Source organism: Fusarium phalaenopsidis, assembly GCF_050370095.1.
Source record: "Fusarium phalaenopsidis strain FUZ10S chromosome Unknown contig_32278, whole genome shotgun sequence".
NCBI classification, from domain to species: Eukaryota; Fungi; Ascomycota; class Sordariomycetes; order Hypocreales; family Nectriaceae; genus Fusarium; species Fusarium phalaenopsidis.
Genome location: NW_028145417.1, coordinates 3,136,784 through 3,151,570, shown reverse-complemented (window position 1 = coordinate 3,151,570; position 14,787 = coordinate 3,136,784). Strand labels below are relative to the sequence as shown.

Sequence of the window (14,787 nt, the reverse complement as noted above, 5' to 3'; positions counted from 1 at the left end):
ACAAGACTGCAGATCGTGAAGGCTCTATACCGACATAGCTCTTGAGGCCATCGTCCTTGGGCAAATTGAATAGAACCATGCCGGTACCTGTTCCGATCTCAAGCACACGACCTGGGTCCTCCTTGTCAAGGAGGGATTGCATTGTATCGTCAAGCCACTCCTCCATTTCGGCCTTGTCAATGAAGTTGCCGTTGTACATCGAGGTCCATGAAGTGAAGTCGCGTCCGAGGGTAGCCTGGTCGATGGTCTCAATGCCAGCGTAGGCGGTGCTTTCGAAGTGGTCTTCCCACTCCTGCACTTGGTTGGTGGCCTCATCCTCCTCTTCGCTGGATCTGTCGCTGGCCATGGAAACAAAGCCGATCATCTCCGTTTCCTGGCCATCCACCGCCTGAACAACAACAACTGCTGCATCACGGATAGCCTTGTTGCCGAGCATGGCTTGCTCGACCTCGGCCGGCTCAACTCGATGACCGCGGATTTTAACTTGCTGATCCATACGGCCGAAGAACTCGATGCTACCATCCTTGGGTCGGCAACGAGCGCGATCTCCGGTCCGGTATGCGCGGGCTTTCTGATCGTTGATGACAATATCAACAAAACGACCAGCATTGAGGGTCGAGTTGGTGTAGCCACGGGCGAGGCCATCGCCGCTCACAACGAGCTCTCCCATAACACCGGGAGGAACGAGGCGCTGCTCTTGGTCCATGATATAAGCGCCAGAGTTGCTCACAGCATTACCGATTGGCACACCGTTGGCATAAGACTCTTCATCTGTGAGGCTGTAGATGGTGCTCATGACTGTGTTCTCTGTCGGCCCGTACGCGTTGTAGACCGCGCCCTTCACAAGGGCTTGTATCTTGGCTGCGTCGGTGGCATCGAGTCGGTCGCCACCGATATAGAGCACTTCGAGACCCTCAAACAAGGTCGGCGCGTGATTGAGGCATTCCTTGAGCAAGGCCGGCGCGAATAGGGTAGCATTGACCCTGGCTTTGTCGAATGTCGTCCGAAGGGCATGACTATCCAGTAGAGTGAAGTAGTCAATGCAAATAAGGGCGCCGCCATTCAGAATTGCCGTGAATATCTCCCAGATAGACGCGTCAAAGGCCAGGTTAGAGATATGCGCCATGCGCAGATCCTGCGGCAGCCGAGACGTAACATTGGACTGTTTGACAAGGCGCAGAATGCTGCGATGCTCGATCATCACGCCCTTGGGACGGCCAGTTGACCCGGATGTGAAGATAACATAGGCAAGGCTAGCTGCCGATGGCCTGCCGATAGGATCAGAGATCTCGACCTTGGTGTTCGTTAGGATGTCCTGAATTCGGGCGATTTCAACATCCATCCGGTCGCTCTGAGGCATGTCTGTCCCTGATCCTAGCAGTACTAGTCTTTTTCCTTCAACCTCGGATAGGATCGATTGGATTCGAGCCGCAGGGGCATTCACATCCAGAGGCAGGTAGGCGTAGCCAGCCTTCAAGACACCGAATAAGGAGATGATCGTTTCGCAAGATCGTGGCGCCATGACGCAGATCAATGACTCAGGGCGGAGGCCTTGGGCGTGTAACCAGGCAGCAATCTGATCAGACTTCTGATCTAGCGAGGTGTAGCTCATGGATGTCTCCGAATCCACGACAGCGGGCGCATCTGGATTGGCAGCCACCTGCTGTCGGAAGACGTCGACAACTGAGCAGTCGCGAGGGAAGTTGGTGCTCTCGATCTCCAGCAAGCCCAGTTTCTCGAGATCAATCAGCCCATCAGTCAGGGGCATGGTAGAAATGGAGACTTGTGGTTGGTCGAGGCCACGTCGGAGTATCTCCTGGAACACAGTAACGACGCTGTTGATTGTTTCAGGCTGGAAGAGCTCATCGGCAAAGAGTATTGAACCGCTCAGCTTGTTAGGCTCTTGGAACAGGTGGAACTCCATGTCGAACCGTGTTGCGACGCTTGTTGGCAGGCGCTCATGCTCGAGTCCTTCGAGGGTAATGTTCCCGAGATCTGGCTGTGAGTGCAAGGCAAACATGAGCTGGATTAGTGGGCTTCGTGAGGCATCTCTCGAGCCGGGGAGAAGTGCCGAGACGATGCGTTCGAAGGGGATATCCTGATTCGAATAGGCATCTGTAGCCACGGACCGGACATGCTGGACAAGGGATTCGAATGTGCTGCTGGTATCGAGGAGAAGACGCATGCATTGGGAGTTGACGAAGAATCCAATGATATGCTCGAGTTCTGGCCGGTTGCGATTTGCGATTGGCGTACCGATGGTAGCATCCTCTGCACCAGTGAGACGATAGTGCGTGGCCCGGAACGCTGCTAATAGGACCGAGAACAGAGTTACCTGGCGCTCCTTGGAGAACTTCAGGAGCCTCTCGTAGACCGGCCCCTCAATGGTGACGGGGATGACACCAGCCTTCCCACTCAGGACCTGTGGGCGGGGGAAGTCGGTCAGAAGCTCACCGGGAGTACTGTCATTTAACTGATTCTCCCAGTACGCGAGCTGCCTCTCATGCTCGGCAACTTGGGCAGCTTCCTTCTGCCAAGCCGCAAAGTCACGATATTGTATTGGGAGGGGCTTGACCTGAGATAACGGATCCCTGCCACGTAAAGCGGCTGAGTAGAATTGGCCGAGCTCCTGTCTCAGGATGTCAACGGACCAGCCGTCCGAGATGATGTGATGCATGACGAGGGAGAGGATATACTCCGTTGGGCCAAGGCGAAGCAGGATAACCCTCCAACCTGGCTCTGAAGCAAGACTGAACGGCCTCATCTGTTCTTTCTCCAGCGCAGCCATGTGCTCCTTCTCGTTCTTGTCTGATAGATCAAGGACCTTGAGCCTCTTTGTTCCGGCCTCATGAACGACCTGGACGCCGATGTCGTCTTGAGCCTCAAAGGTTGTGCGGAGCGTCTCGTGTCGCTGCTCCAGCGCCCGCAAGGCCACGTCCAGCGCGTCCATGTTGAGCGGCCCGAGCAGCCTCATCGCCAGCGACATGTGGTACCACGTCGAGTTGAGGTTGAACTGAGCCAAGAACCACAAGCGACCTTGGGCGTACGACTGCTCCACCGGTCCGGAATACACCGATGAGACAATGGGCAGATGAGGAGTCGAGCCCTGTTCGATCGAAGCAGCGAGGTCAGCCAGGACGGGTTTATCGAACACCTCCTTGACGGTAACCCGGGTATCTAGTCGACGGCTTAGTCGGGCTGCGAGCTTCGTAGCCATGAGTGAATGCCCGCCCATGTCGAAGAAATTATCCGTGATGCCAACTTCAGTTCCTAGGATATCTGCGTACTCCTCGCAAAGAACCATCTCGGTGTCATTACGAGGCGCAACGCGCGCTGATACTGCCTTCCTCTTGGCCACAACCTGCGCACGGCGAGCGAGCTGTTTCCTGTCCACTTTGCCGTTGGCGTTGGTCGGCATCTGCGGGAGCACGATGATGCGCGATGGGATCATGTAAGCCGGCAGTGCTGTCTGCAGTGCCTCGAAGACCCGTGACTCGATACGGCGGCTCTGAGCTCGCTGGAGTGGCCGGTTCGTCAGGGTTCGAAGTTGTCGACCTTGATGGTCGGTAGGGAAGTGTACCAGGACACGACTGCGCTCGCAATCTGCATCGGTTGCTGCAAGACGGTGGAAAACTGCATCGAGGGCGCCGTTTTGGGATGCCTGTCGCGCCCAGCTCAGCTCTACCCGGAATCCCTCCTCCTTGGCCAACTGCGTGAGGGTGAGTGCGTCGAATGAAGTGCAGATTGCAGCGGCTGATCGAGCATCTGAGATCCAGGATGTCCCGTCGAGTGAGCTGACGTGATCTTGGTCAAGAGAGTTCATAATGTGTCGCTCCACTATGGTCTTGCTGTACGGGATGTTCCCGACCGCGATCATCACAGCATCTCGTCTTTGTTGTAGAAGGTTTCTCAGACCTTGAGAGTCCTTTTGCGTTGCTGCAAAGTCAACCCATGTTGTGGGATCGATATCCCGTATGAGCAGCTGCTCCTCTTCGTCGTGGCTGATGTGTAGAACGGCAGCGTATCTGTACGAGCTCAGCTCGTTGGTGGCCTTCATCAGCTTGGGCAGGATCTCGACGTGCTTGATGTTGGGCAGCTGGCTTCCCAAGCTCACGAAGAAGGCTGGGTCCACGAGAAGTTCTTCCTCGCTCTCTTCGAGCTCTGCGATCTTTTCTCGGATCTTCTCTTTGCTGGCGTTATCACCCAACGCACGAACGGCGCGAGCAGCAAGGAAGTCCCTGTTGAGGGCCTGGGATCTGATGTCGCCAAAGAAAACACGCTTGACGCTGGGCACTTCCACAACAGCCTTGACCACCTTGATCAAGTACTCTGATGTGGGGAAGTACTGGGCCACCGAGTTGATAACCACAAGCTCAGGTTGGATCTCATTCTTGTCCAGAGAGCCGATATCCAGGGCAGTTCCAACAAGTACCCGGGCCTTGCCGGCTAGACTTGGCAGAGACTTGACGGCTTCGTTGACAAAGATTGCGGCTGAGGGAGCCGGATCAAGACCGACGTACTTCTGCAGGCCGTCGACTTTGCCCAGGTTAGATAGAATCATGCCAGTTCCGGCTCCGATCTCGAGGATATGACCAGGTGGGCGGTTGTCTAGGAGGGAGGCCGTGGTTTCATCAAGCCACTCTTTCATCTCGTTGACGGGAATGTCGACTCCGTCATACATAGATGTCCATCCCAAAAAGTCGTGACCAAAGGTGGAAGTGTCGAGATCCTTGATATCAGCATACCTGCTTCCGTCGAAATGCTCTCCCCAGCCTTGGACCTGCTTGTTTGACTCATGTTGCTCGATGGTCTCGTCTTCCTGGCTGGTGATGAAAGCAATCATCTCGGGTTCTTGATTTGCTGGCTTTCGAAGCACAACAGCTGCATCGTGAACCAAGTCGTGGCCGAGCAGTGCATGTTCCACTTCTGCTGGCTCAATGCGGTGACCACGAATCTTCACCTGTTGATCCATGCGGCCGAAGAACTCGATCTCAAAGTCCTTGGGCCGGTAGCGCACTCGATCACCGGTTCGGTATGCCTTGATGTTTTCCTCACCATCGATCGTGACGCGAACAAACCGGTCCTTGTCTAGGGCTGAGTCTGTGTAGCCACGGGCAAGACCATCGCCGGTAACGACAATTTCTCCCATCACACCGGGAGATACGAGCTGTTGATTGCCGTCCATGACGTAAGCCCCAGAGTTGGTGACGGATCGACCGATCGGGACACCGTTGACGAAATGCTCATTGACGTCAACCTTGTACATCGTGCTCTGCATGCCGTTCTCCGTGGGACCGTAGGCGTTGTATACGGCGTCTTGGATCAGGCCCGATGCAGCCACAGCATCGTGGGCATCCAGCCTATCACCAACGTTAAAGAGAACACTCAGGCGGCTGATGATGGAGGGCATGTTTCCAAGACATTGCTTGAGGAGAACCGGCGAGAACATGGCGGCGTTGACCTGTGCTTCTACCAAAACGTTGTAAAGCTTTTTGCTGTCCAACAGCGTCAGATAGTCCAAGCAGACCAGGGTGCCGCCGTTTAGGAGCGCCGTGTAGATTTCTTGTACCGAGATGTCGAAGGCAAGGTTTGATACATTCGCCATCCGGACTGGCGTAGGCAGAGTGGCAACAACATCGCTGTTCGTGACAAGTCGAATGATGCAGCGGTGGTCGATCATGACACCCTTTGGTTTCCCAGTAGACCCTGACGTGAACATCACGTAGGCGAGACTTGTGGCAGAAGGGCCGGACGCAGAGATCTGCTCATGGTCACCGGATGAACTAGATGCAAGTGCCTCGTCGATCGGCACCAGTTCAGTATCAGCCATCGTCAGGACAAGCTCGGGTCCATCAGCCCGCACCAGGACCAGCTTGTGGCCTGGTACTGCTGACAGGATAGCCTCGATACGAGCAGCAGGCGCATTGACATCTAAGGGTAGGTAGGCCAGATTAGCCTTCAAAACACCGAGGAATGCGACGATGGTGAGGCATGAGCGTGGCGCGAATACAGGTACCAAGGTCTCAGGGGCCATGTTGCGCTGGCACAGCCAGTGGGCAAGCCTGTTCGATTGCGCATCGAGGTCGGCATAGGTCAATGTCGAGGAGGAATCCCACACAGCGATGGCATCCGGTGCGGCGGCAACCTGCTGTCTGAACAGATCTATGACACTCGAGTCGCGAGCGTAGGCTGGTTTCGCCATTGTTAGGAGACCCTGGTCTCGTAGCTTTGTGATGCCATCGGTAATTGGCATGGACATCAGTCGCTGGTTGGGTTGCTCAAGGCCGCGGCGCAGGATCTCCAGGAACACATCAACGATTCCACGAATCGTCTCGACCTCGAAGAGGTCTGTCGAGTACAAGAGGCTGCCGCTCAGCTTTCCAGCCTCCTGGAAGAGGTGAACCTCCAGGTCGAGCCTCGTCGACAGCGGGGTTTCCATGGCTTCGTCCGTCATACCTTCCAGCTGGATTCTTCCGAGGTCTTGCTGTGATTGCAGGGCAAACATGACCTGCACAAGCGGGTTCCTTGACGTGTCTCGTGATCCAGGAAGAAGGGTTGACACAATCTGCTCAAACGGCACATCTTGGTTCGCAAAGGCTTCTGTCGTAGTCAAGCGGACTTGCTGGACTAGTGACTCAAAGGTTTCAGTCTCACTGACTGTTATCCTCATACACTGCGTGTTGACGAAGAAACCAATCAGACTTTCTAACTCTGGCCGGTTCCGGTTAGCGATTGGTGTGCCAACCGTCGCATCGAGTGTCCCGGTAAGGCGGTAGTGGGCAGTGCGGAAGGCTGCGAGCAGGACTGAGAACGATGTGACTTGGTGCGTCCGGCAGAAATCAGTAAGGAGCTGATACACCGCGCCATCGATCACGATAGGAACGGCGTCAGCTTCACCAGACAGGATAGAGGGCCGAGGGAGGTCCGTCAGGAACGCGCAGGGGGTGCTATCTGCGAGCTGCTGTGACCAATACTCGAGCTGCTTCGCTTGCTCCTTGATCTGTTTCTCCTGCCTCTGCCAAACAGCAAAGTCGCGGTATTGAATAGGGAGGGGCTTAGCCTGCGATAAAGGCTCCTGGCCCCTGATCGCAGCTGAATAGAACTGGCCGAGTTCTTGTCGTAGCACATCAACAGTCCAGCCATCAGAGATGATGTGGTGCATGACGATGGAAAGGATATAATCATCGCCACCCAGGCGCAAGAGTGACACTCTCCACCCTGGTTCAGAGGTCAGGTCGAAGGCTGTTGTCTGTTCCCCCTCGAGCGCGGCGAGATAGGCAGTGTCATCTACAGCGTCTGAAAGATCGATGATCCGCAGGTCTTGGCTTGACTTTGGTTGAATGACCTGGACACCAACCCCATCGTGGTCCTCAAACGTCGTCCGCAACGCCTCATGTCGGTGCACCAAGGCGTTCAGTGCGACAGCCAGCGCCTTTGTCTGGAGGGGCCCACGCATCCGGATCGCGAAGGGCATCAAGTACCAGCTGGCACCTAGGTTCAGTTGTTCCAAGAACCACAGGCGACCCTGAGCAAACGACTGTTCGACAGGGCCCGTGTATTGAGTGGCAGGAATCGGATCGTGGCGTTGGGAACCGCGGCGGATGATGTCAGCGAGGTCAGCGAGTATTGGCTGGTCAAAGACATCCTTGACAGACACGCGAGTATTGAGTTGTCGGCTCAGGCGGGCCGCAAGCTTGGTGGCGAGGAGCGAATGTCCACCCAGGTCGAAGAATCCGTCGGTAATGCCAACCTCAACCTCAAGCAAGTTGCTGTACTCTTCGCAAAGAACAGCCTCTACCTCGTCACGAGGTGGTACCCTTGCAGCGGTAGATCTGGTCTTCTGTACTGTCTGTGCTCTGAGTGCGAGATCCTTGCGATCGACCTTGCCGTTGTCGGTGACCGGCATCTGGTCAAGGATGACAAGGTGTGAGGGAATCATGTACGCGGGCAAGATACCCTGGAGGTGCTTGTAGATGGCCTTGTGGGTCTGCACGTCGTCTTCGGCGTCGATGGTGATGAAGGCGATCATCTCTGGGTCGCTGTTGGGTGGTCTTCTAACCACCACAGTCGCGGCCAGCACGGACTTGTGGTCGAGCAGGGTGAGCTCAACTTCACCGGGTTCAATTCGAACACCGCGGATCTTGACCATTTGGTCCATGCGGCCAAAGAATTCCAGCTGGCCGTCCTTTGGTCGATAACGTGCCTTGTCGCCCGTGCGGTACGACCATGTGCTTTTGCCGTTGATGTTGATGTAAACGAATCGATCCTTGTTCAGCGCAGAGTCGGTGTAGCCTCGCCCGACACCGTCGCCAGTGAGAACAAGCTCTCCCATGACACCTGCGGGTACGAGCTTCTGGTGTCGGTCAATGATGTATGCATGGGAGTTGCTGATGCCGCGACCGACGGGGACACCATTGACGAACGTCTCCTCACCAACTACAGGGTAGAAGGTACTATAGGCAGTGTTCTCTGTGTGACCGAGGACGTTGAAGATACCACCCTTGGCTGTCTTTCCAGCCAGGTTGGCATCTGCAGGATCGAGACGATCACCTGCCGTGTGCAGGATCTCTAGGTTGGCGACCAGCTCTGGCGTCTCGGCGAGGCATTGCTTCAGGAAGGCAGGGGTGAAGAAGGCAGCCCGAACGTTCTCCTTCCGGAATGTCGAGTTCAACGCGGTTATGTCCAGCATGGTGTCTCGGTCAATGCACACAACGGTCCCTCCATTGAGCACGGCAGTGTAGATCTCCCAAGTCGCCGCATCCCAGGCGAGGTTGGAAAAGTGAGAGACGGGCAAAGCTGATCCCGATTCCGGGAACACGTTGACGTTGGTATCTCTGACCAGGCGCACGATGCCGCGATGCTCGATCATGACACCCTTGGGCTTGCCAGTAGATCCCGAAGTGAAAATGACGTACGCAAGGCTGGTGGCCGAGGGCTGTGGGATGGAAGTAACATCGACGGTCGTGGCATGGTTCAGTGCCTCCGCGATGTATGCTGTTGACAGGCGAGGGATCTGGATGCCGGGCTGAGGGATACCTGCGCCCAACAGAAGCAGTCTTTCGCCTTCGACTGTATCCAGGATAGCCGCCAAACGGGCATCTGGCGCATAAGCATCCAACGGCAGGTAAGCCAGGTTTGCCTTCATGATGCCAAAGTACGCGATGATGGTCTCGCACGACCGTGGCGACAGTACACCGACCAAAGACTCGGCCGGCATGTGGCGCTCGTGCAGCCAGGCGGCAACACGGTCAGATTGCTCATCCAGTTGAGCATATGTCAGTTGCGACGATGAGTCTTTGACGGCGATGCTGTCAGGGCAGATTGCCGCTTGCTCTCGGAAGAGATCGACGACTGTGCGATCCCGGGGGTAGTCTGTGGTCGGCATCTCCAGGAGATCCAAGCTCTCGAGGTTTGAAATGGCGTTGCTGAAGGGAAGAACCGAGATCGGGGTCAATGGCTGGTCCAGGACGGAGCGAAGACATTCTTGGAAGATGTCGACGAAGTTCTGAATGGTCCCTTGCTCAAAAAGGTCTGACGAGTAAAGAACGCTGCCCGTAAGCTTCTGATCGCCGGGGACAAGGTGGAATTCCATATCAAAGCGTGTGGAGGCTTCTCCAGGCATCATGACGCTCTCCAGGCCCTCGAGTCGAACCTGGTCATAATCTTCCACGGACTGGACAGCAAACATGAGCTGAACCAGGGGGTTGCGCGATGTGTTTCTCGACCCTGGAACCAGGGCGGACACGATCCGTTCGAAAGGAACATCTTGGTTCGCGTAAGCTGCCGTTGCAACATTACGCACCTGTCTCACAAGAGCTTCAAAGTTGTCGTCGTCGGCTATGCTGATGCGCATACACTGCGTGTTTACGAAGCAGCCAACCAACGTTTCAAGCTCAGGACGGTTACGGTTTGCAATAGGCGTACCGACAGTCGCGTCGTCGACAGCGGTGAGACGGAAATGCGCGATCCGGAACACGGTCAGAAGCACAACGAATGTGGTTACCGAACGCGTGCGGCAGAATGACTGAAGGGCGCCATAAACAGAGCCTTCGATGGTGACATCCACCGACCCGGCACGACCGGACAAGATAGACGGGCGAGGCAGATCCGTCAAGAGCTCAGCTGGAGTGCTGTCAACGAGCTGTCTCGACCAGTACTCAAGTTGACGCTGATGCTCTTCGACCTGTTTTGCCTCCTTTTGCCATGCCGCGAAATCCCGGTATTGAATAGGGAGGGGGTTGGCGTGCAGCAAGGGGTCCTGGCTGCGTAGGGCAGCGGAATAGAATTGACCCAACTCTCCACGAAGAATGTCCACGGACCAGCCATCGTAAATAATATGGTGCATGACGATGGATAGCACATGATCCTCTTCGCCCGTCTTGATCAGGCAAACCCTCCAGCCAGGCTCTGACGAGAGGTCGAAGGGCACAGTTTGTTCCCTCCTGAGCACCTCAAGGTATTCCCCGTCGTCTCTGGTAGAAACGTCATGAACTCGAAGGTCTGAGTTGCGAGGCTCTCGGACAATTTGCACGCCAACGCCGTCGCTTTCTTCAAAGGTGGTTCTCAAGGTCTCATGTCGTCTCTCCAGGGCGAAGAGCGCAGCAGACAACGCGGCTACCCTCAACTGGCCACGGATACGGATGGCTAAAGGCATCAGGTACCAGGTCGCACCAAGGTTGAGCTGATCAAGGAACCATAGACGACCTTGGGCAAATGACTGTTCAGCCGGCCCAGTGTAAGGCCTCTGCGGAATCGGGTCATGAGGAGCCGATTCTCTCTGAATGGACGCCGCAAGATCCGCCAGCACCGGCTGATCAAACACATCTTTGATGGAAATATGGGCATCAAGGCGACGGCTAACGCGGGCGGCGAGCTTCGTGGCCATAAGTGAGTGCCCACCGAGATCAAAGAAGTTATCCAGCACGCTGACTTCTGTTCCGAGCACGTCCTCAAATTCGTCTCTCAGAATAGCCTCGATCTCATTGCGGGGGGCTACCCGAGTAGCCGCTGACCTTGGCTTCGGGGCCACGACAGCTCTCCGCACAAGCTCCTTGCGGTCAATCTTGCCGTTGTTGTTGACAGGCATCTGATCAAGGACCATGATGCGGGATGGGATCATGTAAGACGGCAGGAGGGTCTGCAGCTTCTCGCGGATCTGCGTCCCAAGACGGCGGCTTTGAATTCGGTTCAGGGGACGGTTTGTCAAGGTGTTCACATTCCGGCCTTCGTAATCCGTCGGGAACTCAATAAGTGTGCGGGAACCATCCTTGGGCGGTTCGAAGTGATGGAAGATGGCATCGAGCGCGCCATTCTGGGACCATTGACGCGCCCAACTGACTTCGACCTGGTATCCCGCCTCTTGAGCGATGTCCTTGATATCCATTGCATCGAGTGATGGGCAGCTTTGAGCGGCTATCCGGACGGCTGCAACCCAAGCTGATCCATCCAGTGAGTTCTGGCCTTCCTCCATATCATCCTCGCTCAGTGACTTGTTGACGAACCGCTCAACAATGGTCTTGCTGTACGGGATATTACCGATAGCGATGGTCCCGGTATCCTTGCGCTCCTTCAGCAAGTTGATGAGGGCCTGCCGATCGAGACCGTCTGCCGCAAAGTCTATCCAGGCGTTGGGAGAGACTTGGTGTATAGTCGATTGCTCTCTCGAGCCACGCACATGTAGTACTGCGGCATATCGGTACTTGCTGAGCTCGTTGATAGCCTTCATGGTCTTGGGGAGAATTTCGACGTGCTTGATCTTCTCGCCCAAGCGCGTACGCAAGGATGTAAAGAATGCAGGGTCCGTCAGAAGTTCCTCTTCGTTGGCTTCGAGCTCATAGATCATCTGGCGGACCAGGCGCTTGTTTGCTTTCTCGCCGAGGGTGTGCAATGCTCGGCTTGCGACGAAGTCTCTGTTGATGGCGTTGGTTCTCATGTCACCAAAAACGATGCGTTCCACGCTTGGGATCTGTACAAGGGCCTCCACGACACTGAAGAGGTACTCTGGCGTGGGGAAATACTGCGCTACCGAGTTGATAACGACGAGGCGTGGTTGAATCGGCCCGGCCTTGTTGATGTCTGTTGCCGTGCCCACATGGACTATTGACCGGCCATCCTTCAGAGCCGGGAATGATTGGGCTGCATCATTGACGAATTGGGCCGCCGACTTTGAAGGCTCGAAACCGACGTAGCCCTGCAGGCCAGGACACTTGGCAAGGTTGAACATGATCATGCCGGTGCCGGTACCGATCTCGAGTACATGGCCCGGCTCTCTGGCGTCGAGTATCATACGCATAGTGTCATTGAGCCACTCGTGCATGTCCGTCTTGTCGATCTCGCTGCCGTCATACATAGAAGTCCAGCCCATGAAGTCGTTGCCGATTTCTGACTGTCGAATGTCCTTGACTTCTGAATATGCGGCCGTTTCGAAGTGCGTCTCCCACCCTTGAACCTGATCGACCGCTTCTTCCTCCTGGACGTCTTCGTCTTCGGTATTCCGGGCGGCAACAAATCCGATCATTTCTGCGCCCGAGTCTTGATCTGCTGGCGCGCAAACGACGACCGCGGCGTCTTGTACCGAGCTGTGACTGAGCAATGCGCTCTCCACCTCGCCCGGCTCGATTCGATGGCCACGGATCTTGACCTGCTGGTCCATGCGGCCAAAGAATTCAAGCTGCAGATCCTTAGGCCGGTATCTCACCCGGTCGCCAGTCCGATATGCCCTGACACTCTCTCCATTGACAGTGATGTGAATGAAGCGGTTCTTGTTCAGGGACGGATCAGTGTATCCGCGAGCAAGGCCATCGCCAGTGACCACAAGCTCACCAATCACGCCACTAGGCACCAGCTGCTGATTCCTGTCCATAACATATGCCCCGGAGTTGCTTACAGTCTTGCCGATGGGCACACCATTCACAAACATCTCGTCTCCTTCAACTTCGTAGATGGTGCTGATGACGGTGTTCTCTGTAGGGCCGTAACCGCTGAGCATGCCGATCTTGACTAGCGAGCGAGCCCGCATAGCATCGTGACCACGCACTCGATCTCCACCGGTGTACAGGAGGTCGAGGTTTGCGAGGGTTTCGGGTATTTCGGCCACGCACTGCTTGAGGAGCGCAGGCATCAGTGTGACAACGGTGATGCTTTCCCTTTCGAAGACTTCTTTCAGAGTCCTGCAGTCGAGAACTGTGTGATAGTCGAGACAAACAAGCGTGGCTCCGTTCAGAAGAGTTGTGGCAATTTCCCAGATCGAGGCATCGAAGGCAATGTTGGCGAGGTGCGCCACCCTGGCTCCTCGTGGTAGCTTGGAGATGACGTTGCTGGGCTTTGCCAATCTTGTGACGCTACGATGTTCGACCATGACGCCCTTGGGCTTTCCGGTTGAACCAGAGGTGAAGATGACATAGGCAAGGCTCGTTGCCGAGGGTCGGGCGTTGCTGCCTTGTGTCTTGTCCAGTCCAGTGCCGGCCAAGATGTCTTGAATACCGACAGCTTCCACCTCGGGGTTCTCTTGCTCGGGGGCTGTGACACCACTGCCGAGCAAAACAAGCTTGTTCCCATCTACGGCTGAGAGAATGCTGCGGAGTCGAGCAGCAGGCGAGTTGATATCCAAAGGCAAGTAGGCGAGGTTGGCCTTCATAATGCCAAACATTGCGATAATGGTCTCGCATGACCGCGGCGCAAGGGTACCCACCAGCGTTTCGGGCACGAGGTGCCGGCGACTCAACCAGACAGCGAGTCGATCAGACTGCTGATCTAGCTGAGCATACGTCAGTGTGGAAGTAGCGTCCTTGACGGCGATGGCGTCTGGGGTAGCGCGAACGTGCTGCTGGAAGACCTCGACGATATTTGCATCTCGTGGATAGTCTGTCCTGGGCACATCAAGGAGCCCCTTGCTTGCGATCTCCCCGACTCCATCAGTCAGCGGCAAGACAGCGATGGGAGCCAGTGGCTGGTCGAGAGCCCGCCGCAGAGTCTCCAGGAAAACGGAGACGACTGATTCGATCGTGCGCAGCTCGAACAGTTCCTTTGCGTAAAGCACGCTACCGCTGAGCCTGTCTGCGTGCTCGAAAAGATGGAACTCCACATCGAAGCGAGTTGAAATAGCTGAGTCCACAGATTCATCTCTGAGGCCTTCCAAGGTGAGTTTACCCAGATCCTGCTGAGAGTGAACAGCCAGAATGACCTGCACTAATGGATTGCGCGAGGCGTCCCTGGATCCAGGCAGAAGAGACGAGACAATGGATTCAAATGGAACGTCTTGGTTCGCGAAAGCGGATGTTGCAGTCGATCGTACTCGGCGGACAAGGGACTCGAAGTTATCATTCTCCTCAATAGCAATGCGCATACACTGCGTATTAACAAAGAAGCCGATCATGTTCTCGAGTTCCGGTCGGTTACGGTTAGCAATTGGCGTTCCAAGCGTGGCATCTTCAGCCCCTGTAAGGCGGTAATGTGTTGCCCTCAGGGCCGCAAGGAGAATGACGAACGGCGTGGCTTGGTGAACTCGGCAGAAAGCGCGCAACTTGTCGTGAAGACGCCCCTCGATGGTAAGGGGTAGCTCATTGGCACGGCCGGACAAGATAGAAGGTCGAGGGAGGTCAGTTAACAGCTCCGCAGGGGTGCTGTCAGCAAGGTGCTCCGTCCAGTAGTCCAACTGCCGCTGATGCTCGGCAACCTGCTCTTCAGTCTTTTGCCATGCTGCAAAGTCGCGGTACTGGATCGGTAGAGGCAAGATTTGCTCCAGAGGATCCTGCTGCCTAAGAGCACTCGAGTAGAACCGGCGCAACT

At 55.7% G+C, this 14,787-nt stretch overlaps 1 protein-coding gene across 1 annotated transcript in view; it reads right to left on the bottom strand.

Moving 5' to 3' along the window:
- Positions 1-14,787, bottom strand: part of LRP88_01608 (uncharacterized protein) — a gene marked incomplete at both ends in the record, with an annotated part of 45,825 nt that overhangs the window by 13,835 nt on the left and 17,203 nt on the right. The window contains one exon of the mRNA XM_083238285.1: positions 31-14,756. Coding sequence (XP_083106790.1) covers positions 31-14,756 — 14,726 coding nt within the window. The remainder of the gene's footprint in view (positions 1-30; positions 14,757-14,787) is intronic.